The 24,155-nt window shown below is 47.9% G+C and overlaps 1 protein-coding gene across 4 annotated transcripts in view; it reads left to right on the top strand.

Annotated features, from left to right (window-relative positions):
• ZFP64 (ZFP64 zinc finger protein) overlaps positions 1–24,155 on the top strand; it is a 91,854-nt gene that overhangs the window by 5,085 nt on the left and 62,614 nt on the right. For 3 of the 4 annotated variants that reach the window (XM_060620412.3, XM_060620405.3, XM_060620395.3), the window contains exons 3-5: positions 14,735–14,896; positions 15,963–16,025; positions 18,885–19,136. In XM_060620412.3, coding sequence (XP_060476395.1) covers positions 14,735–14,896; positions 15,963–16,025; positions 18,885–19,136 — 477 coding nt within the window. The remainder of the gene's footprint in view (positions 1–14,734; positions 14,897–15,962; positions 16,026–18,884; positions 19,137–24,155) is intronic. The other variant, XM_060620421.3, reaches the window with a different exon arrangement.

Here is a 24,155-nt window from a genome sequence, read left to right as displayed (position 1 = left end):
TGGTCGCAGCTCAGGTCTTGATCTCAGGGTCGTGAGTTCAAGCCCCGCACTGGGCTCCACGCTGAGCTTGAAGCCCGCTTCGAAAAAATTGCAGATAGATCCAAAATTGAAATGGTTTCATTTCACAACGAAACCATCAAAGTTCTAGAGTAAATATATACACACACATACACACTCACATAAAAACACTCGTGCACAAACATATATCTCTACTTATACCTCTATAATCTGTCTCAAGGGACTAGACAGACAACTTTAAAAACATGAAGTCACCCATTTATGAGGACACAGTACAAACACTGCTGGATCCTGTGGGGAAATAAAGAATGTAATTCCTTAGTTAAAAGCATTCAGGTTTTTAAATTCAAATCTGTGAGGCGCCTGGCTGGCTCAGTTGGTATAACATGCAACTCTTGATCTCGGGGCTGTGAATTTGAGCCCCACATTGGGTATAGAAATTACTTAAAAATAAAGACTTGAAAAATACTATATATATATATAAACAAAACATATACATATACATACATACACATACATGTATATGTATATACATATGTATATGTATATATATGTATGTATATGTATATACATACATATATATACATATATACATATACACATATATATGTATATGTATGTATATGTATATATGTATGTATATGTATATGTGTGTGTATGTATATATACATATATACATATACACACATATATATACATATACACATATACGTATATATGTGTATATATGTATATATATGTGTGTATGTGTATATACACATATACATATATATGTGTATATGTATATATATGTATGTATATGTATATATGTATATATACATAGGGGTGCCTGAGTGGCTTATTCGGTGAAGTGCCCGATTCTTGGTTTCGGCTCAGGTCACGATCTCATGACTCCAAGAGTTCGAGCCCCGTTTTGGGCTCTGTGCTCATAGTGTGTAGCCTGCTTGGGATTCTCTCTCTGCCTCTCTCTCTCAAAATAAATACACTTAAATCCTCTAGCAAAAGGAAAAGAATCGTGTGTGTGGCTACAAATAAAGTTACAATTTTTCCAAAGTAAAAACAATGTATAAAATTAAAGACCCACAATTGGGGGCGGGGGGGGGGGGGGGGAACTGCAGCATCGATGGCCAAGGCCTAATGTCCTTCATATACAAAGAACTCCTAAAATCAGACGAGATCGGGCGCGTTCAGGGTGGTATGGCCGTAGACAGAACTCCTAAAATCAATAAAAGTAGAGAAAAAGAACCAAATGGAAAAGTCAGCAAAGGGCAACAGATGATATACGAAGGGCCACCAAACATGAAAGGATGCTCTGTCACCTTAGTCATTAAAGAAATGTAAGGGAAAAGACTTCGGACAGGAAACGGCTTCCATTTTCCCGGGATGTAAACTCATATAACCTGGGCAATTTTGTGATATCTTTTAAACTTAAAATCTTTCAAATTTTAAAATGTGCATTAACACATTTACCCAGTAAGTCCACTTCGCGGTATTTATCCCGTAAAATTTTATAAACCTATGTATCCTGTAAAATTTTATTCATTTACGGTATATACGGTCAAGAAAGTGGAACCTTTAGGGGTGCCTGGGTGGCTCAGTCAGTTGAACGTCTGACTGTGGATTTCGGCCCAGGTCACGATCTCGAGGTTCGTGAGTTCAAGCCCCGAGTCGGGCTCTACACCGACCATGCAGCCTGCTTGGGATCCTCTCTCTCCCTGCCCTTCCCATGTCTCTCTAAATAAAAAAATAAACATTAAAAGAAAGAAAGTGGAACCTTTGTATATATACATGTATACATCAAGAGACGATGAGATAAGTAGGCATCAGAGATTTGGACAACTGGACAATGAAGTATGACTTAGCCTTGAAAAGGGGAGCTAGATCTTTGTATGGACATAGATTCCCAGGGTAAGTGTAAAAAAAAAAAAAAAAAATACACATACATATGCATACATGCATAGTATTCAAGGCAGGCTTCTAGAAGAGGAATGAGGTAGGTAATGTTAATGATAGAAGCTGTACGTCAGGTGACGGGCACTGCTGGGGTGGGAGGGGGGACTGTGGTAGAGAACAAGCATAGAGAAAAACCATGTGCGACTCATCCAAAGGTACAGCTGCCCTTTGGATCCGGTCACTTAGATATTTGGGTTCTTCAGAGAGGCTGAAAAATATAAAATGTCCTACATTTTCAAACTTTGTTGGCCAAACAAAATACATCTATAAGCTTGACGGAGTCTGCAGGCTTCTAGCCTTTCTCCGACACTGTTCAGCAGGTGGTTAGCCTGGAGCTGAGGAGTGGAGAGAACGTCTGACCGGGGGCGGGCCACCAACCTGCACCTTGCTGATTCTGTCCTGTGTTGGTGTTTCCATTTTTTTGGCAATAAGCAAAGTTTTGTGGTTGTCTTCTTAACGCATCCAGAAGAATGTTTCTGCTGAGTTTTTTTTTTCCCAAAGTGTATTTGTTTTTGAGTGAGAGAGAGTGAGCACGAGTGGGGGAGGGGGAGAGAGAGGGCAACAGAGGATCTGAAGTGGGTTCTACGCGGACAGCAGAGACCCGGATGCGGGGCTTGAACTTGTCACCTGCAAGATCATGACCTGAGCCGAAGGCCAACGCTTAACCGACTGAGCCACCCAGGTGCCCCTCTGCTGAGTTTTTAAAACGCTGAAATATAATGATCTGATCACTCACAAGCCTTAAGGGGGCAACCTTCTGATTTTACTGCTGGTCCAAGGGAAGCTGTAAGTGGGGAGGAGACACGGCCAGCGGCCACCACAAGTTCGGGACAGTCCCAGGACTTACACATTTTGGCCTTTACCCCAGCAGCCCTGTCCCTGTTCACTGTCCTCGCAGTCAAACTCCCATCACCCCACACACTGGGTACGAAGCCTGTAGAACAATGCCTCGGGTTCAGGAGGCTTTTACTTGTGGCCATTGCCCCTTTCTGGGTTCTGAGCCTTTCCTCGGGCTGTTCCCCGGGCCTGAAATACTTTTCCTGCCTTTACCTGGCATGACCGTCCACACAGAGGATCTGGTTTCATCTCAGGACACCCCCTTCACTCTGGCGGCAGCCCAGCCGAAGTCCTCTGTTTTCCAATGAACCCCGTTTCCTTGCCTTGGCGGGTTCGTACCGTGTTGTTCCCTCTGCGTGGGACTCCTTCTTACGCAGACGTCAGAGCAGAGCTTAAAGGCATCTCCTCGGAGATCCCGTCTCGAACATCACACACACACGCTGTTCCCCCGAGCCAGGCCAGGTCCCTGTAATTAAATGAATATCTGGGGAACAAACTTCAGGTCTGTCCCGTCACTGAGCCATGGGCACCGTGAGGTCAAGGGCAGCACCCCTCCCGTCCACCACCGGATCCCCAGCACCAGCCTTTGCTCAGGGAATGACCAGCTGCCCCAGTCTCCCGTCCGTCGTGAGGCTGATCGCGCACCCACAAACCTGCTCCTTCTTGTGTCCTGTGTCTTTGCTCAAGGACGCTTACCCTTCCTTGGCATTTCTACTACCCTGCCATCCCTCACGCTGGCCATGCCTGGGTTGTGCCGGCCACCCCGTACGTTCAGGCTGGGCCTGGAGACCCCTGTGTGCCCAGCTCACGGCGCTGCAGGGAGCTCCGAGCTCCAGAGACAGACTGCCAGGCTTGCACCCCTGTCTGCCACCCACCAGCCCTAGACCACGGGCAAGCTGCTCTCTGCTCTCTGCTTAATATTCCTCGTGTGCAAAAAGAGGTTACGGTGACACCTAATGCTGTTAGGTAATAGAATTAGGTGCCTAATACCTAGTAATCATTGTGTTATTGGAGGACTCTGTGATAATCCACATAAAGGGTCTGGGACGGAGTCATTGGGCTCAGTAAACCACCGCCGTTATGAACAGGTGGCGAATGGACGTGAGATCTGCAGTCTTTTAATCATTCCTGCTTCTGTGCCACACAACAACCGGAAGCCTGCCTTCTCCCCCCTTCTTCCACACTGTTTCGTTTGGTCTTCTGGGCCTGACTCCCCGAAAGCTTGGGCTTCCCTGTTCCATTTAGTGGCAGTTCCGAGACCCTCCCATGGACCAGAGTCTCTGGGGAGCTTGTTAAAGATACCGATGCCCGGGCCCCACCTCCTGCAGCCGAGTCTCTGGGGCCGAGGCTCAGGCATCTGTATTTTTAACAAGCTCCTAAGGGATTCCACGTCTCGGCCAAGTTGGAGAGTCCCTCGCTGCTCGAGGCCACGGTCTGACCCCCGGCAGGCAGATTTCTCCAGATATTCTCACGCAGACACTGTCCAAACTTGTTTGTGCCTCCCAGTCGTTGACTAAAGCCAAACCTTGCCAGATCGCTCAACTCATCTCCGTCCCTTCTCTGTCCAATAATATAGTTGAATCTAAAAGAGAATCCTAGTAGTAGGTGGATGTAAAGTAAACTTGATTCTCTGCCTGCTTCGAAAGCTGCCTTTTGTCTGGCGTTTGGCTAAAGAACTTTTCTACAGGTGCAGTAATAGTAGATATTGATGCTGGTGAAAAAAATAGTGAGCAGCCCACATACATTTTCTAAGACTCTAAAAATCACGGGGCTTAGGAGTTAGGCCCCTGAGTTGGAATCCCGGCCGTGACCATGGCAAATTATAGGAGCTCCTGGTGTCTTGTTTTCGAAGTGGGGATAAGAATAGATAGAAAGGCCACGGGGTTTGATGGTTAAAGAGTCTGGGTCCGATTGCCTTGAGTTCGATTCCCAGCCGCCCCCACCTGCGGTCAGGTAACCTTGGGCAGGTAACAGGATCTCACTGTCTGTTTCCCCAGCTATATAACATGCCGGTACTCACCTCAGAGGGTTCTAGCCAGGCCTCCCCCATGGAAGACGCTTAGAGCTGTCAGTGTTAGCCCCTCGTACTTAACCACATCCGAGGGCTGTGAAAATGCAATGAAACAGCACAGAAAATGCGGCTGCAGGGCCCGGCCCATGACAAGCCCCCAGCCAAGAGTAGTTGAATCGATCTCTTGACCCAGAAGGATCTTTCTTTCTCTCCCCTTCTAGTTAATTCCTACCCTTTGGGTCCCACGCTAAAGGTCACCTCCACCTAGAAGCTCTCCGTGATTTCTCACTCCCCACACCCCCGAGGTTACGTGTTTTACCGCTTCCCCACCCGGCACTTATTTATCTCGCTTGTGATTCACTAGCAATTTGGGGATAAGCAGTCTTTAGTTAGCTGGAGAAGTGGGTTCAGATGCTGTCACAGGGCAGGCGGAGACGGTGAATTCAGGAGCAGATATGCCACGATGGGGAGTGGGAGGGCCTGGGGACCACCAGCTGGGAAAGGAAAGCTTCCTGATAGCCAGGAACCGGCACCAGCTTCCTCTTGGTATGACTAGGAGGTGGGCTGGCTCTATCAGGCAGGCTGTGCTGGTCCCCTGTCCTCTGTTCTCCTGGGAAACAGTTCCCAGAAGGCCAGCATGAGCTGGGCCGCTCTGGGACCATGGTGGGACAGGACCACAACTAGACCGCTCCCTCCTGAGACGCCAGATACCCGACATCCCCTCCCCCACGCATGGGGGTGACAGCTGCTTCTCTGCCTATTACAGGTGAGCCTTTTCTCCTCCTCAGTCTTAACTAAGATACCAAATCCTAGGCTTTTCCCCACTTTCTGACGGCTTGCAGGCCGGCTTCCTCAGGCCTCCCCAAACCTCACTTAACATGAGCCCCAAACCAGTTAGAAGTCCTTTGTAGCCACCGGTTACTGAGATGCCCCGTGGCTCTCGTGGAATGACTCTTTCCTGCCGCAATGAGTGACAGACTTACTCAGCCACAGGCATGTCCCTAGTGTCTCTGGCCAGAGGACATTGATACAGGGAAGGTCCAGCCCACCTAGCTGGTTTTGGAAGCCTTGAAAGAGAATCCGAAGGCTCAGTTTGGCCCGTGGGCCCCCAATCAGTGGTTTAATTTCTTGTTTACTGGATTGTAGATCTCCCTGCCCGCAGGGACCTAATCGTCTTGCTTTCCTGCCCCCTCAGCACCAGACCTGGCACACCGGAGACCCTCAATAAAACAGTTCTGGAAGGGACACGGGAAAGGGCAGCTGTAGGATTAGATTAATGTGCGTGTAGCATGTGACTTGGTGTCTGCCCCATCCTGAGGGTCCAGGGAGGGCAGTCCCGTGAGACTGTTGTGCAGCAGACGTGGGAGCCGAGATAATGGAGATGCCTGCCCCTGGAGAATTCCAAGCCCACGGGGGAGGAGAATTTAGTTGCAAGACATACAAAACCAGCCGTCGGTGACAAGTCTGGCCTTGTGCAAAGAGTTAATGGAGTAGATTGGTCCCAGTGGGGAAAGCCAAGGGGGGGAAATGAGATCAAATGTATAATAGTCCTTGAAAGACTCACTGGCCTTTGGGAGGAAGATGGTGGGAAGGGGGTATTTCCTAATGGTGCTTTAGATGTCGAGACGCTCCAGGCAGTATCTGGTAACAGTGGCTGGAGTGACAAAGAGTGTATGTGCAAGGAACCATGCTTCAGCTCTGGTCTTTATTCCAAAGGAACCGGGGAGCCATTGAAGGTTGTTGAGCAGGTGAGCGGTTTAGTAAGATAAACTATATAATGATTTGCTGGAAGAATCCGACAATAATAGAGCCAATTCTTATGTGAGTGCTTATTCACCATGTCTTTTCTAAGCACTGCATATGAGCCATAAATTAGATGCGAAGAATGATTAATCCCCATGTTACCAATAACCAGCTAAGGCACAAAGGGGTTAAATAGCTGTTCAAGTTGACAGAGCCAGAAAGTAGCAAATCCAAGCCACCTGGCTAGAGAATCTGTGCACTTGACCACTTACACACCAGCCCTTAGAACACCCTCATGACAGTGTTTCTCAAACGTGTCTGTGCCTCAGAAGCCCCTGAAACTTCGGTGAAACGTGGAAATATCCAGATCCCCTTCCCCTGGCGGTAACATCTCCGTGGCTCTGAAAGGGCCCTGGGAATTTGAACCAGCCGATGAAGGCTTGTTTTAAATTTTTTTTTTTTTTTAACGTTTATTTATTTTTGAGACAGAGAGAGACAGAGCATGAACGGGGGAGGGTCAGAGAGAGAGGGAGACACAGAATCTGAAACAGGCTCCAGGCTCTGAGCTGTCAGCACAGAGCCCAACGTGGGGCTCGAACCCACGGACCGCGAGATCGTGACCTGAGCCGAAGTCGGATGCTTAACCGACTGAGCCACCCAGGCGCCCCGAAGGCTTGTTTTAAAGAACTACTGAATTGCACCTGCGTTTTACAGAGATCCCCCAGATCTGTCTATCCCCAGATAGATCCCAAGATCCCAAGAAGCTATCTGCATGACTGCCCCCAGGTTTTATGCCTTTTTTCCCCCCACAAAAGGAAAGTTCACACCAGACTGCGGGAATCTTAGTCCCAATTCCTACCTTCCGGGCGAGCGGGTCTGATTGGCTCAGCTCCTGGAGGTATCTGCTGCTGGACCAATCAGCTGCGGCAGAGGAGACGGGGCGGTGTCAGGCTGGGACCTCACGTCGGACGTGCGTGAAAACCCTTTGGAGGGGCATGAGTGGCCTTTTTTCTTAGGAGATGAATTCTGAGTTTGCATTTGGTTCCAGAACCCTAAATGTCAATCGTACGCGTGGACAACATTGGAAGAAACAGAAAAGTACAAGCGATTTGAATATATGACAATGTAACGATATCCTTAATCTGTAAAGCTCATGTACAAGTCAATAAGAAAAAAGTGAAATTCAATAGAAAAAAAAAAAAAAAAAAAAGAAAAAATAGCATGAACAGGGAGCTCACTACAGAAGGTACAGGGATGGATTAAAAAAAAAAAAATGTCAAAAGGAATTCATCCTCACCAGTTGTTTGAAAAAAATGTGGGTTAACGAAAATGATCTCATTTTGTTCTGTCAAATAGCTGATGTGCTAGCAAAAGTGAAGGGGAGAATGTAAATTGATTTAGATTTGCAGAAAGGATCTTATAATCATGTATCACCAAGGAACACGGTGACCATACCACTCTGACCAATCCTGCAACTTAGAGGAATGTATCCAAAGTATCCAGAGGTCAGTTAAAAATCTGGGGTGGGGGTGCCTGGGTGGCGTAGTCCGTTGGGTGACTGACTTTGGTTTAGGCGGTGATACCACGGTTGGTGAGTTCGAGCCCCTCGTCGGGCTCTGTGCTGACAGCTCAGAGCCTGGAACCTGCTTCGGATTCTGTGTCTCCCTCTCTCTCTGCCCTTCCCCTGCTCGTGCTCTGTCTCTCAAAAGTAAATAAACATGAAAAAAATTTTTTTTAATTTGGGGTAGGTGTTATTTATACAAATAAATACCCAGAAGCCAACTCAGTGTTAAAAACAGGGGAATGGATGATATAGCTCAACCAAAATGAAGGAATAGAATGTAGCCATTTGAAATTGTGATTTAGGTGAATGATAGCCTGGCCAACAGCTTCAAATGGTGACGTTTTTTAACAAAAGGGGACTGTAAATGATTCAAGCCATGTCCCAGTTTTACACTTTTGAAATCTACATACAAAGAATGTGTTAGCCATTAGGTATCATTAATTCACAAATATTTTTTGAGCCCCTGCCCTTTGCCAAGTTCTGTGTTAGTTGCTGGGAGACAGAGATGGAGAGGACAGGTGTGACCTCGGGTGTCTCATCCAACCAGAGGGAGGGGAGGACCACGATTAGATAATTTCCCAAGTAATTTTTTTTTCAATTTTTTTTTTTAACGTTTATTTATTTTTGAGACAGAGAGAGACACAGAGCACGAGCAGGGGAGGGGCAGAGAGAGAGGGAGACACAGAATCCGAAACAGGCTCCAGGCTCCGAGCTGTCAGCACAGAACCCGACGTGGGGCTCGAACTCACGGACCGTGAGATCATGACCTGAGCCGAAGTCGGACGCTTAACCGACCGAGCCACCCAGGCGCCCCCCAAGTAATTATTTCATCACAGTAGAGATTAGTGCTTTAGAGAAAAAAATACAGAATGTAATGAGCACATAATGCACGCGTGTATATTGCCATGTTGACGGCCTTGGGCAGTTTTTATTTTCTTCTCTGTGATTTTTCTGTATCCCTAGATTTTCTACAGTTAATGTTTACTTTTATTTAAAAAAAAAAAAAAAAAAACAGGGGTGCCTGGGTGGCTCAGTGGCTTAAGTGTTTGACTTCGGCTCAGGTCCTGATCTCACAGTTTGTGAGTTCGAGCCCCACGTCGGGCTCTGTGCTGATAGTGCAGAGCCTGCTTGAGATTTTCTGTCTCCCTCTCTCTCTTTCCCTTCCCCACTTGCAGTCTCTCTCTCTTTCTCTGTCTCTCTCTCTCTCAAAAGTAATTAATTAATTTTTTTTTTTAATTTTTTTTTTCAACGTTTTTTATTTATTTTTGGGACAGAGAGAGACATAGCATGAACGGGGGAGGGGCAGAGAGAGAGGGAGACACAGAATCAGAAACAGGCTCCAGGCTCTGAGCCATCAGCCCAGAGCCTGACGCGGGGCTCGAACTCATGGACCATGAGATCGTGACCTGGCTGAAGTCGGACGCTTAACCGACTGCGCCACCCAGGCGCCCCATTAATTAATTTTTAAAAATGCAGGGGCTCCTGGGTGGCTCAGTCGGTTAAGCGTCCGACTTCGGCTCAGGTCATGATCTCACAGTTCGTGAGTTCGAGCCCCGCGTCGGGCTTGGTGCTGACAGCTCGGAGCCTGGAGCCTGCTTCGGATTCTGGGTCTTCCTCTCTCTCTGCCCCTCCCCTGCTTGCGCTCTGTCTCTCAAAAATAAATAAACATTTAAAAAAATTTAATAAAAATAAAAGAGATAAAAAAGGGGAGTCTTTAAAAATTGAAGGAGAGGGGCGCCTGGGTGGCTCAGTCGGTTGGGCGTCCGACTTTGGCTCAGGTCATGATCTCCTGGTTCGTGAGTTCAAGCCCCGCGTCGGGCTCTGTGCTGACAGCTCAGAGCCTGGAGCCTGTTTCAGAGTCTGTGTCTCCCTCTCTCTCTGACCCTCCCCCCTCTCTGTCTCTCCCTGTCTCAAAAATAAATAAACGTTAAAAAAATTTTTTTAAATAAAAATTGAAGGAGAGACGGGAGAAGCCAGAAGCGCTGGAGGATGTGAACGATGCCGTCAGATATCCGAAGGGCCGAAGGGCCATTGTGCAGAAAAGGAGCTCCCGCTGGTCCACGTGAGCCCAGCGGGTTAAGACACTGAGGGGCGTGACCTCTGAGACATTTGGCTTCTGTAACACTCATCTAACAGTCTTATATTTTAAGCAGCCTCATAACCGAGTAACCCAACACCCACGGTGCTCTGGCCACAAACCGGGACTTAACTACAACACACGGGCTCTCGGGTGCACGCCTGGACACCCAGAAAGCCGGGGAAATCCCCCAGGGACAAGAAACAAGACCGAAAGCCCAAAGCAGGTGTGTGAGGCCGTCAGCTGCCGCAGGGTGTGGGGGCAGGGGGCGGATCTCACTGAACGTGGGACTTGACTTTCATAGCCAAGCCAGAGGAGGAGGCGGCGAGGCCCTGAACCGCTTGCGAAAGCCTCGGGTCAGTGGGACTGTTCACACCCCCTCAACGCCTGGGTCACATCACACACAGACACCTAAAGGGGCCTGAGGCCGCCCCCCCAGTGACCAAGGCCACTTGAAGCCTTCCCCTGGGTATCTGTAGGCCCTGCTATTCCCAGGGCCTCCTAGAAAGAAGCCAGAGGGGACGGCGGGGACAGGGGACCCTTTCTAAAGCCAGCCCAGAGGCTCCAGCAATATTGGTAACCGGAGACCCCAGTGCTCCTTTCTCGCGTGTTGAATTCCAGGCACCTGCAACAGGCACTATGAACAATTACGTGCTTCCGTGTTCTGAAATGTCACCTTCTCCCCGAAGCCCTCACAGATCCCCCTACTTGAGACTGCACGGCCCCCCAGGACTCCCTGGACCCCTTCTCTGTGTATCTTCCTCCATAGCGTTTAGCTATATATCTGTATTAGCTGTATGGCGTGTGGGTAAGTTACTGCCTGCACCAACTAGAGTGTGGGCTCCATGAAGGCAGGGATTTTTTTCTGAGTGCAGGGAGGGGCGGAGAAAGAAGGAGAGAGAAAATCCCAAGCAGGCTCTATGCTATCCGCGCAGAGCCCGACACGCGGCTTGATCTCACAAACTGGGAGGTGAGGACCTAGGCCAAAATCAAGAGTCGGACGCTCGGCTGACTGAGCCACCCAGGCACGAAGGCAGGGACTTTTGTCCCTTTGGCTCACTGATGTGTTTCTAGTGCCTAGAACGGTGTCTGGCCCGCAGTAGGTGCTTAATAAACGAGGGACGCCTCGGTGGCTCAGTTAAACAATTCTCACTCTCTCTCAAAATAAACAAACAAACATTTAAAGAAATATTTGCTCTGGGGCGCCTGGGTGGCTCAGTCGGTTAAGCGTCGGACTTTGGCTCAGGTCACGATCTCGCAGCTGTTGAGTTCGAGCCCCGCGTCGGACTCTGTGCTCACAGCTCGGAGCCTGGAGCCTGCTTCGGATTCTGGGTCTCCCTCTCTCTCTGCTCCTCCCCCACTCATGCTGTCTCTGTCTCTCAAAAATTACTAAACATTAAAAGAATTTTTTTTAGGGGCGCCTGGGTGGCGCAGTCGGTTAAGCGTCCGACTTCAGCCAGGTCACGATCTCGCGGTCTGTGAGTTCGAGCCCCGCGTCAGGCTCTGGGCTGATGGCTCGGAGCCTGGAGCCTGTTTCCGATTCTGCGTCTCCCTCTCTCTCTGCCCCTCCCCCGTTCATGCTCTGTCTCTCTCTGTCCCAAAAATAAATAAAAAACGTTGAAAAAAAAAATTTAAAAAAAAAAAAAAAAAAGAATTTTTTTTAATATTTGCTGAATAAGTCCATGAAAAATGACAACAGCGGTAGCAGTTTTCCATGCGTGATTTCTACTCTTCACAATAGCTCTAGGAGGTAGGAATAGAAATTGTACCCATTCTCCAGGTGAGGAAACTGAGGCTCAAGGAGATAAGACTTAAGAGCCCAAGCTCTTGAGCAAACCCCTTCTGGTCTTGGACCCAGCTACTTTGGGATGACTCACTCATTATGTGTCATTAGACCCACCCCAAAATGACCCCTGCAGCTGGGTGCCTGGCTCCCTTTGTTTCCTGCTGCCTCCCCCAGGACACCAAAAGCACAGGCAATTTGTCTATTTTGCCTAAAGGCGGAAATAGACAAATGGAAATCCATCAAACTTCTGTGCATCAGACGAAACAAGGCTGAAAAGACAACCTTGAGGTGCCTGGGTGGCTCAGTCCGTTAAGCAACTGACTCTTGATTTCGGCTCGGGTCACGATCTCACGCGTGATTCATGAGATCGAGCCCCACATCGGGCTCTGCGCTGACCGTGCAGAGCCTGCTTGGGATTTTCTTTCTCCTTCTCTTGCTGCTCCTTGCCCCCCCTCAAAATAAATAAATAAACATGTTTTTTTAAAAAGGCAACCAAGGGGCTCCTGGGTGGCTCAGTTGGTTAAGCGTCCAACTTCGGCTCAGGTCATGATCTCACAGCTCGTGGGTTCGAGCCCCGCGTCCAGCTCTGTGCTGACAGCTAGGAGCCTGGAGCCTGCTTCAGGTTCTGTGTCTCCCTCTCTCTCTCTCTCTCTCTACCCCTCCCCCCACTCACGCTCTCTCTCAAGACAAATATTAAAAAAAAAAAGTTTTTTTAAACCCCAAATGTCTTTGCGAGCCTGCAAACAAACTTGAGCACTGTTGAACGCCTTGTTGTCACTCAGCAGAAGGGTGTGCATTTTGGGGGACTACGTATATCGAGCTTCATTGTTTAAACATCTCCCAAGATGTCGCATGATGAATCGGGTTGAAGATGAAAAGTAACCGTGTACGCAGAAATACCCGCAAAGAGTAGCAGGGGGTCAATTTGATATTAATGACGCAAATGTCGTTGGAGGAACAACACAGTTCTTGCCGTTCTTGCAAAGCAACAACCAGGAGAGATGAACTCCCTCAGTTAGACAAAGCTGCGTTAAGTGTTACTGAGGCGCATGGAGAGTGTTCTCAAACTCGACCACGCATCAGAACGACCTGGGTGGCTTGTTAGGACACAGGTTGCTGGGTTTCTGAGTCCGTGGGCTGGGGCGGGACCGGAGGATCGGCCTTGGTAGCAAGCTCCGCCGTGGGCCCAGGGCTGCTGGCCGAGGACCACGCTTTGAGAACTGAGCAGAGCGCTGGAAGCAAAATCCCACGGCGTAAATGAAACGTTCCAACAAGAGGCAAGTGTGGTTGGTACCTGCATCCAAGGGACTCGGCGTGCAGACAGGATATCGGTTTGTCAGAATCTTTTGGCCAACTTTAAACAAAAGCCACTCAACTTCCGGGGCACCTGGGTGGCCTCCGACTTCGGCTCAGGTCACGATCTCGCGGTTCGTGGGTTCGAGCCCCGCGTCAGGCTCTGTGCCGACAGCTCGGAGCCTGGAGCCTGCTTGGGATTCTGTGTGTGTGTGTGTGTGTGTGTGTGTGTGTCTCTGCTCCTCTTCCGCTCATGCTCTGTCTCTCTCTGTCTCTCAAAAATAAATAGTAAAAATTTTTTAAAAAGCCACTCAACTCCCCCGTGCATATTGCAGTTGAAACCGTGAAACCATTTACTTGCATAGCAAGTGCTGCTGGAACCCAGGCGTTCTTGGGCTTCATGCTGTCATTGCCAAAGGTCCTTAAGAGGTGGAGATAAGAAGCCTGGGTTTCCTCAAACGTCCAAAGAAATCGAAAATAATTCATTCCATACGTTCATGGTTTTGCCATCGTTAGGACCTCTCAGCCTGAAAAATACACCCAACGAACAGACCTGCCACTGGTCATATTGACTCTTCCTGTGAAACCAAGTCTCCACGTAACAAATTATGTGTCATAAAGGAAGAAAATATTTCCAAACCCAAAACCATAACTGTAGTTAATGAAGTAGTCACAAAAGTTTTTATAAGCAGGAAAAGAAACTTGAGACTGCCTGTTTTATTCTTTATAATAATAAAAACAAAGATCAAGATGATGAAGATGTTTGGTTTCTTTTTTTCCCTTGAAAACTTCAGTAAGAATACAAGGAGTTTTTGATTTTTGTTTTGTTTTTTTGGGGTTTTTTTTTTTGGTTTTTGTCTGTTTGTTTGTTTTTGGAATACTTGAGTTTTTAGAGAGTATTTGTAGTTTGGATCAGAATTCCTTTGATCAGTTCCTGTCCAATTGCTTGTTAGGATTTTGTGATAAAAACTTATGAAGGTACCAAGTGCATTTGGCCAGAGATAATAGAAAGCTTGCCTGGTATAAATGATAGGCACATTTCTTGTTTATTTAATAAGTCTAGATTTGGATAGTCTCCGAGTTCTGGCTCAACGTCAGATTTCCTTGCTCTTTCCTCATGGTCATAGAACGGCTGCCACAGATCCAGGCATCACATCCTCACTCCAGCACATCCCAAGACAGAAAATGGGACAACCAGGACAGTAAGAATGAGCTTTCCTCGACTGCCTCTTTTTTTATTTTTAAATCAGGAAGAAAATCTCTCCCAGAAGCCCCTCAACAGATGTTCTCTGGTGCCTCACTGGCTAGAAAAGGGTCACAGGATCAGTCCTAGACAGCAAAGGAAACTGGGAAAGCAATTTCACCTGTTCACTCTCTGTGGAGGAGGGTAGGCAAAGGGAAGAGCTGTCGGGTATTCATATGATGAGAGCTAACATCCATCGTATCTTTCAGTTTCAGCTCCAGAATTTGTGTTTGAACATGGCTATCAAACTTATCTGCCCACGGAAAGCAATGAAAACCAGACAGCCACTGTCATCTCTCTCCCTGCCAAGTCACGTGCCAAAAAGCCCACAGCCCCACCTGCTCAGAAAAGGCTTAACTGTTGCTATCCAGGTAAAGGCAGCCTTGGGTCCCGCTTGCGTAAAGGATGTGACATTCACGGATTCCAGGGCCCTCGGTGGTGGATCCCTGACAAGTGGACATAGACGTGCTCCAAAGCGCTTGGCTTAAAAATCAGAGCCCCATAGCATTTACATCATCCCATAGGACCTCTCTCTCGCTGTCCCTGGTTACTGTGCATGTGGACTCTAAACTTTTACAGCCATGGGCTTTGAAATGAAACTCGTGAGTATCCAGGGGACTGTGAATTTTTCTCCCTGTGCTGTAGCTTACAAAGACACCCAGAAAGATTGTTGTTTCCTTTAAAAATAAAACAAAGCGAAACTTCGTATTTGGGAATAATTTCAGACTTACAGAAAAGTTGCACAAATAGTACCAAAAAATGTACGTATGCCCTTCATCTGGATTTCCCAAATGTTAACATACTGTCTTTGCTCTGCATTCTTTCTGTATATAAATATTTTCCCCCAAAACCATTTTAGACTAAGTTACAGACATGATGTCCCTTTACCCCTAAATACCACAATTTATGTTTCCTAGAACCAAGGAAATTCTTTTATATAACCACAGTACAATCATCAAAATCAGGAAATTAACATTCATACACACTATTATCAAACTACTGACCTTATTAAGATCTTACCAGTTTCTCAGTAACATGAGAAATTAGAAGAAAAACATTTTCCCCTGGTTTAGAATCCAGATCATGATCCCCCATTGATTTGCGTTTTTGTCCGTCTTTAGTTTCCTTTAATCCTAAAGTTTTGTCTTCCATGGCCTTGATATTTTGCCAAGTACAGTTATTTTGTAAAATGCTCCTCGGTGTGGGTTTGCCTGATATTTCTGCACGATCAGATTGGAGCTCTGCAGTTCGGACAGGAAGCACAGAAGTGATACATGTCCTTCTCGGTGCATCGTATCAGGAGGCACGTGATACCTGTTTGTCCTGTGTACTGTGGGGTTAACTTTCATCACCTGGTTAAGGAAGTTTCTGCCAGCCTTCTCCACCCTTAAGTTACTATGTTCCCCTTTGTAATTAATCTTTTCTTGCCTTTATAAGGTTGCCAATTCAAGACTGCCTACGGCATGAAGGACATGGAGCGTCATTTAAAAATTCACACTGGTAAGTAACATTTCTTCGGCTCGTACGCCCGGGACGTGTATTGTGTGCCAGGAGCCGGGGATCCAGACGAGTCAGACATGTGATAGGACACAGAACCTCACTGGTCGTCACAGGAATACAAATACAAATTAAATAAAAATAAGATGCTATTTCCGCCCATGGTTTTGGCAGAAAATGTTTGAAGCAATAAAATCCAGTGCTGGAACAGATATGAGCAAGCTTAGCTAGTGGAAATGTGAACTGCATTTTTGATGATTAATCAGCCAGAATTAATTAAAATTTAAATGTACATATTCTTCTCATTTTGAGATGATCCTATAAATCTGCGTGTGTGTGTGTGTGTGTGTGTGTGTGTGTGTGTGTGTGTGTGCATAACGACTGATAGAGAGGGAAGGATAGTAAATATTTTTATGTTTACGTCATATCACTGGACACAGGGTGTATGTGTGCTATTTTTGCCATTTTGAAGGTGAAATTGAATTCATAAATACTTTTTTTAAAAAAAGAGGGAAGGAAAGATTGATGGGGCACCTAGCTGGCTCAGTCGGTGGAGCATGTGACTTGTGACTCTTGATCTTGAGGTCGTGGGTTCGAGCCCCACGTTGGCGTAGAGATTACTTTAAAAACAAAGCAAAAGGAGAGGAAAAGAGTGATGCACGGAAAAAGAAAAACGTGATTATTTCTGGTGATTTTAATTTTCTTTAATATACATTTTTATGTCTCCCAGTTTTTCTGGATGGAGAAGGAACTGCATTTAGACTATTTTTAACAAAGTATTAGATACTCATGATTCAAATGATACAGTATGAACACGGAAAGTGTCAATGTGTGTAAGACAGGGATACGCTGAAATGTAGCTGGGGCGTCCCTAGTTGCCCCAAGTCTGCCATTTAGCCTCAGCCTTTGGAAGATGAAATATCCAGCAGTTATTTCTGAAATTTGTTGGCCATGGCCAATGACTGCCTTGGTGCAGTGGGGTCATCGTCATATTCTCCCCAACCTCATGGTGTCACATCATTTGGATTTTTTTTTTTTTTAACGTTTATTTATTTTTGAGACAGAGAGAGACAGAGCATGAACGGGGGAGGGGCAGAGAGAGAGGGAGACACAGAATCGGAAACAGGCTCCAGGCTCTGAGCTGTCAGCACAGAGCCCGACGTGGGGCTCGAACCCACGGACCGCGAGATCGTGACCTGAGCCGAAGTCAGAGGCTTAACCGACTGAGCCACCCAGGTGCCCCTCTTTCATACCCTTTTAGATGTATTCTTAAACCCCAGATGTTTGCTGTAAGACAACAGTGATCGGCTTTGGCCGATGATTGATTTTAACAGTTGGCTACTTAGAATTTGGCCAAAAGTCACATTTAATACATAAAGTAAAAAGGGGAGATCCTGACTTCACCACCCACTTCCTTATCCCATATAGACCCAAAGTCACCAGTCTTAATAGTCTCCTGTGTCATATTCTTAAATTTTGGCATCCCTGTACGGGGGCTAAAAACACACCAAATCTACTTTTCGCATCCTTTATGAAGTTAATATCATCCAAACCATCACTGCAAATTGCAGTGGAAAACACCATTCAATAGTGGTCATCTGTCCATAAAGGTAGTAGATGCCTACCTCACTGGTTTCAGTGGCCAGGTAGGGAATTGGTTCAATAATTTACGCTCCATCCATACAGTCAACTACGTCAGCTTTCAGAATTGTGTTGTGGCTATTTAATGATGTGACGAGACGTTCGAAATTATTTCCAGTGCCAGAAAGTAGTCAGTGGGGAGGCACTATTGCATTTGGCTCAGAAAGCAAGAACGTCGTGGGTTCTAATCCCGGTTGCTGACAGGATTGAGGAAAGTCACTGAGAGGCCCGGTGCCTCGGAAACAGTATTCGAGTTGACGTCAGCCGAGAAGTTTTTTGTGCCTGATACGCACACAGACGCACGTAGATAGTTGCAGAGACCTCCATCGAAAAGTTAGCAGCTGTTCATGGGTGGTAAGTTGGCCTGTGCTTAGTGAGGACAGGTTAGGCTGCTGTCACAGAGAAACCCAAACAGCGGCTCGTACGCGGTGGGGGTTTGTGGGTCTGTCACATAACTGTCCGGAGGTAAGGCAGGTGGTCTAGGGCAGGCAGGCGGCTCTGTCCTACGATCATCCGAGGACCTCGCTTCCTTCTACACCATTATGGTGCGTTGTGTCCCATGACACCATCCACACACCTGCTGACCGCACCTGCCGTTCACCTTCCCCCCCCCCCCCCCCCCCCCGGTCTTGGAAACAGCCGGCAGGAAGGGCGGAAAGCAAACAGTAAAAGGCAAGCAGTGTCCTTTTACAAAAGGGACGCCTTTACCTCCTCTGCGACATCAGCGAGGGGGACTCTGCTGCCGAATCACGCCTCGCTGCGGGAGAGGCTGAGAAATGCAGCCTTGAGCTGCTTGGCCAGGAGCGCCCCTAAAACGTGAGCCTCCGCGTGCTGGGGCGTGTCCGTGAAGAAAAGGGAACAGGACGGAATGGAGCGAGACCTCCGTGAGAACAGCGTCTTGTTTTACTGAGCCGTACTTTAACAACTTGAGTCGCCTTCTGTGCTTAACTAACAAGGAACTCTTTTCGATGTAGGAGAAATTAGAAAATGCCAGTAGGCAAACCCGAAGGAACTCCCCCTCTCCTGACGTGTTGGGCAGCTCTTTTGCCCGTGTTCTGCGTAGCTCTGGGGCTTTCCTGAATGTTCTTCGCTGATTGCGTATTCCTCTTCTCGTAAGGCAGTGGGAAATAAGCCTGTTTCCTTTTCAGTATCGTTTTCTGATGCCATCTGTGTGTGTGTGTGTGTGTGTGTGTGTGTGTGTGTGTGTGTGTGTGTCTGAAGGAGACAAGCCCCACAAGTGTGAAGTCTGCGGCAAGTGCTTTAGCCGGAAGGATAAGCTGAAGACCCACATGCGCTGCCACACGGGCGTGAAGCCCTACAAGTGTAAGACGTGCGACTACGCTGCAGCCGACAGCAGCAGCCTCAACAAGCACCTGCGGATACACTCGGACGAGCGGCCCTTCAAATGCCAGATCTGCCCCTACGCCAGCCGCAACTCCAGCCAGCTCACCGTGCACCTGCGGTCCCACACAGGTAGGTCCCTCCCGCTGCCTCTCACGCTGCACTCGTAACTGCCTGTGACCTGAGTCAGAAGCACCCCAGAGCCTCGAGTCACAAGCGCAGTAAGCGACCTGGGGACGGGTGGTCATTGCACCGTTCGTGGGTTTGCTTTTCATCTACCCAGAAACGCCTCTGCTCAGTCCAGCAGGGAAGAACGTGGAGTTTATAACCTCGTGTATATCTTTGTGTGGCTTTCTACCTTCTTCACTTCTAAGGTATTTGGTTGAGGAGGTGAGCTAAATGAAATAGAGATACAAATATAAACAATGCACTTTAATCCATTTCTGCATAGCTTCCGTATTACTTCCATCCTTTTTGAAGTATGCTCGGATTCGCTCAGCATGGGCACAGGTTCATGGAAGAACCCAGCAGAGTAGGTAACTTACCCAAGCGTGTGCGTTTTCCTTTGGGCGAGTGTATCAGTCAGCTATCGATACAATGATGCTGTGTAACAACCGCTACAAAACCTCAGTGGCGTATTGTAATAAGCGTTCATTGCTTACGGACTTCAGGTCTAGCCGGTGGACTGGACACTGTGTTGATCTCGGCAGGGCTCAGTCGCATGTGTGGGGAAAGGCTGGCTATCTGTCCACTGACCTTGGCTGGGGTTCTGCTGCCTGTGGGTTAGCTGTCTGTACACTTGCCTTAGCTGTGGCAGTCTGGCTCTGCTCCACATGCCTCTCATCCTCTTCCTGGGGCCAGTGGGCTACCCCAGGTTTGTCCTTCTCATGGCCGTGGCAGGGTACAAGCAGGCACCCCCCAGTGGGGAGGCCCCAGTCAAGCCTCTGCCTTCATCCCACTGGCTGAAGCAGGCTGTATGGTTGGGCCTGGTGTCACAGGTGGGACTGGGCTCACCCACGGTGGGAGGTCACCGCCAGGTTACACGGCAGAGGCCAGAGATAGGAGGAAGGGTAAAGAATCGGGGCCATTTTTGCAAACAACTGTAGTCCAGCTCGCCATCACTCACATCTCTGACGTGAAGATAGAGTCATACCTTCCCAAGACCCACATAAATCACACCCAGTCACAGGATCAAGATTAAAGGCCGGGATACCGTGATCTCCACCAGGTTCGAATATGGCTTCTCTTAACCTAGAGGCCTTGGAAATGAAAAGACAAGCCGTGTGTTCCTACGTTCCCAATGTGCAGTGGTGACACAGAGCTGGAATAATTCCAGTAACCCTGCTGTTCAAAAGGGGAAGAATGGGAAGCCCTTGGCAGTCCCTGCTCCACAGATTTCCAAGATCCCTCTGGGCAAATGTCCCCGGGTCCCCTCACTCTGGGGCCAGGGAATGTTTCCTGGTTAGGCCTTCCTTGGCTCGGCTCCCCGGTTCCCGACCCTCCCCACCACAGCATCCTTCCTATCACCTGCCTGAGCCCCTTCTGAAAAGCGGTGGAAAATGTTCCTTTGAGGAACTTTCTCAGCCTGCTTCCTGCCCACCCAAAGGTACTGCTCTTTGACTCTAGGGTGGTGACAAGTTTGCTAGCAGAGCCATCAGCAAGACTTTGTGAGTTTCCTGTGTGTCTTTGTGCCAAAAGCCACACCCACAATTCTCTCGGAGGCTCTCCTTTCTCCGAACCCAATTCTAGGCACTTTGGGCTTAAAACCTTCTGCTGTTGAATCCCTGGAGATTCCCAGGACTCGCGGCCAGCGGGAGAACCTACTTATGCCAACTTCGTTCTTTCGGAGGTCTTAACGAAGAGCCGTACTTTACATCGACACCCCTCGTTTGTCATCCGGTCTTCCCCCTGAGATCACTTTCCTGGATCTGATCTTCAATCCCCGAGTTTCTGTCTTACTCGGAAAACCTTTTACTGACTGGAGATGAGAAATCTTATCTAACCCAGCCCATCTTTGGTTTTCTGTATTCTCTCTGAATTCCATTTAGGAAATGGCCGGTTCTTTTTTGAGTTTGTCTCTTCCTTATCGGACCTCATCCTATGCAGCTTGGAAGACGCTTTCACGGTTCTGCCCAGAATTGATCTCTTTGCTCGAGTCCACAGTTCAGTAGGTGCATTCTCTGTCTTCTGAGTGGCTACAGGTGACAGTTTTACCAAATGTTTGCCATTAAACAGTGTGCAACTGCCAGGCCTCCGGTCTCTACTTGCTGCCCGGTCCCAAGGCCAATGCTACAGATTTTAGTTTTCTGTTACGGCAGCATTTTGTTTCTAGATACCGATATCCGTCTCAGCTATCTGTCGTCACAGTAATGCGGCATTAACAAAACCTCAGCAGATGTGACAACACGCCGTTTCTGTCCACGTGCTGGGGATCAGCTGGGTGTCACCTCAGCAACTCTGATCTTGGCAGGATTCACTTAACGTGTCTGAGAATCTGCTCGCTGCGGGCTGTCCGTCCACTGGTCTTGGTTGCTGGAATCCAGCACTGCTCCACATTTCTGTCATCCTCCTCCTGGGACCAGGGCTGAGCCAGCCTTGATCCTCCCACGGCGACGGCTGACGGAGGTACAAGCGAGCAAATCCCAACGCACAAGCGCATTTCGAGCCATTACGCGGATCAAGCCCAGTTAACCTACCCTCAGCCAAAATCTAGTGACGTGGTGTCGAGGGTCACGGCAGGTCGTCCTGCCCCTGTCAAGAGACCATGCGTGATTCCACACGCGGCAAAGGTCGCAGCTACAGGGAGGGAGGAGAGGTGGCAAGATTTGGGACCGTTTTTGTAACCCGTTACAGCAGCTTAAGACATCGGCATAACTGGTGGTCAGTGGGTGTCTTCAGAATTCCCCCCGGCCTAAGTGACAAGAGCCGAAGGGTTCACACGTGAAAGGGTTCAGAATCATTTTCACTTAGAAAGATAAACTTACCGTTGATAGCAGCATCTTCAAATTGGTGTAGAAAAGGTGGAGTCTCCAAGAATTTAAACGTGTGCCGTGTATGCGAGGTCTCCCTAGAAGGTTCATTTCCCTTTTATAAATCTGCGGCACTTACGAGATTTTACAGAGAGTAAGATTAATAGGATTTGGTTTTTACCCTGTCGTCACTTAGATTGGCTCCATCATCAGTGGCTTGAGCAGCAACGTAAACTTGAGAAAAGATCTGCCGGCTAAGGTCAGTTGCTCATTCATTCGGCAACATTCATGAAGTCCCTGCTAGGTCCTAGACACCGTGAGGGTCCCATAGTGGGCAGAAATAAATGTAGTCATTAGCTTTGGAGAGCGTATGGCCCCGCGCATCTATTACTAACCAGGATGCCTCAGTTAAGAAATCTGTGGTTAAAGAAAAAAAAAAAAGGAAGAACGATGACAAAGGGATTTAGGACCTTTGCCTTCATATCAACAAGTGCTGTTAAACTCTGCAACTCAGCTGTGAGATTTGGTTATCCGGTGTTTCTGGATTTCACCCCGCGCTGATGGCTTTAAAAAAAAAAAAAAAAAAAAAGGCAAAAAGACTGTCAGTCGTTAGGGCAGGGATACGACTGGAAAACCTAGGAGACTTTTCTGAAGTAGAGAGTCTTACTCTGGGTCCACAGATGCCTCCACTCGGTGATGCATGAGTAGAATTTCGGTGGTCCGTGAACTTGGATGGGGGAAAAAAGTCCACCTTCCCTGTCACTAACTGTACCGAAATTTGCCGTGTCCTTCAATTACGAAAAAGGCAACTGGTGTCAGAATAGTGCCTATGACTTGTCGCCAGGAGAGATCACAGATCTTTTCAGGACGCTTGTTGTAGATAGATCGAAATATCACTTCCGCTCTTCTCTGTTTAGAAATTATTATAGTTCTAGACCCGCCGCTACATCTTATTCAATGCATTAATAAAGCGCAGGCATAGGGGCACCCGGCTGACTCAGTCGGTGGAGCATGCGACCCTCGATCTTGGGGTCATGAGTTCGAGCCCCATGTTGGGTGCAGAGATCACTTTAAAAAAAAAATTTTAATAAAGCACACGACATTGCCATAGCGTGAATTTTTCCTTTTCATTTCTTAAGTAACTATTTCAAAATACTTGGTTTCTTTTGGATTCCTGTTGATTTTTATTTTAGTTTACTTTGTGTATTTAAGCAGTGTCCTAAGAAAGGGTCCGGGGGTTTCACTCGCCTGCCAGAAAAGAGTTGATAGCATCAGAGAGGTTCAGCATAAAATTCCGAGGCGGGAGTCAGCAAGCTTTCCGTAAAAGGCCCAACAGTACATGTTTTAGGCTTTTCAGGCCATACAGTTGCTGAAACTGTATCAGCACGATTGCTGTCGCAATTGTTCAGCTCTGCCTTTGGAGCATAAATCAGCCAGAAGCAACATACGCACAACTGTGCGTGGCTAGATTCCAATAAAACTTTATTTATAAAAGCAGGCCGTGGGCTGGCTTTGGCCCACAGGCTGTAGCTTACCACTCCTGGTCCTAGAGCTTAGCGTGCACGATCTTGGGGGCGTGTAGTCCTACAAAGCATCGTTGAGGCTCGAGCCTCTCGGTTTTAGAGAAGCTTGTTAAACTTGCCCCCGGCCATCTTCACTCATTTGTACTTATGAATAAGCCGCTTATGGTGACGTTTTAGGCCTTATACCAAAAAGCCGGAACACGATTCCTTCTCTGAGTTTATGGCCTGAGAAAGCGCACATCAGTCCTATGCACAGATGATTGCCCGGCGTCTAAGAATACCAGCCTTGGAGGCAGCCTGGGTTCGAATCCAGGCCCTGCTACGAACAAGTTACGTAGTCTGCCTGGGCCTCATCCGTACGGTAGTGTTAGGAATAATAGTGGTAATAGCCCCCACCTCATGGGAATGTTGGGAGCATCAAACGAGGCCATTCTTGTGGAGTGCTCAGCAGAGGGCCTGCCATCCTGGAAGCAACGGAAGAATGTCAGCTGCTACTTTGCTTGCTTAACCCGTAAAATGGGCAGGGGTCACCCATTCGCGTGAGTTGTCAGTGCCTTAGATGATTTGGACGTGCCATTCATTGAGGAAATACATTTGGAATATCACGTGCACTCAGATGTTTGCAATTTCACTTTCCCCTGCTCATCTTTCCGCGAACG

The sequence above is a fragment of the Panthera onca genome, chromosome A3, assembly GCF_046562875.1.
Source record: "Panthera onca isolate mPanOnc1 chromosome A3, mPanOnc1 haplotype 2, whole genome shotgun sequence".
NCBI classification, from domain to species: Eukaryota; Metazoa; Chordata; class Mammalia; order Carnivora; family Felidae; genus Panthera; species Panthera onca.
The sequence above is the reverse complement of the archived record's forward strand: the minus strand, read 5'-3'. Positions and strand labels throughout refer to the sequence as shown.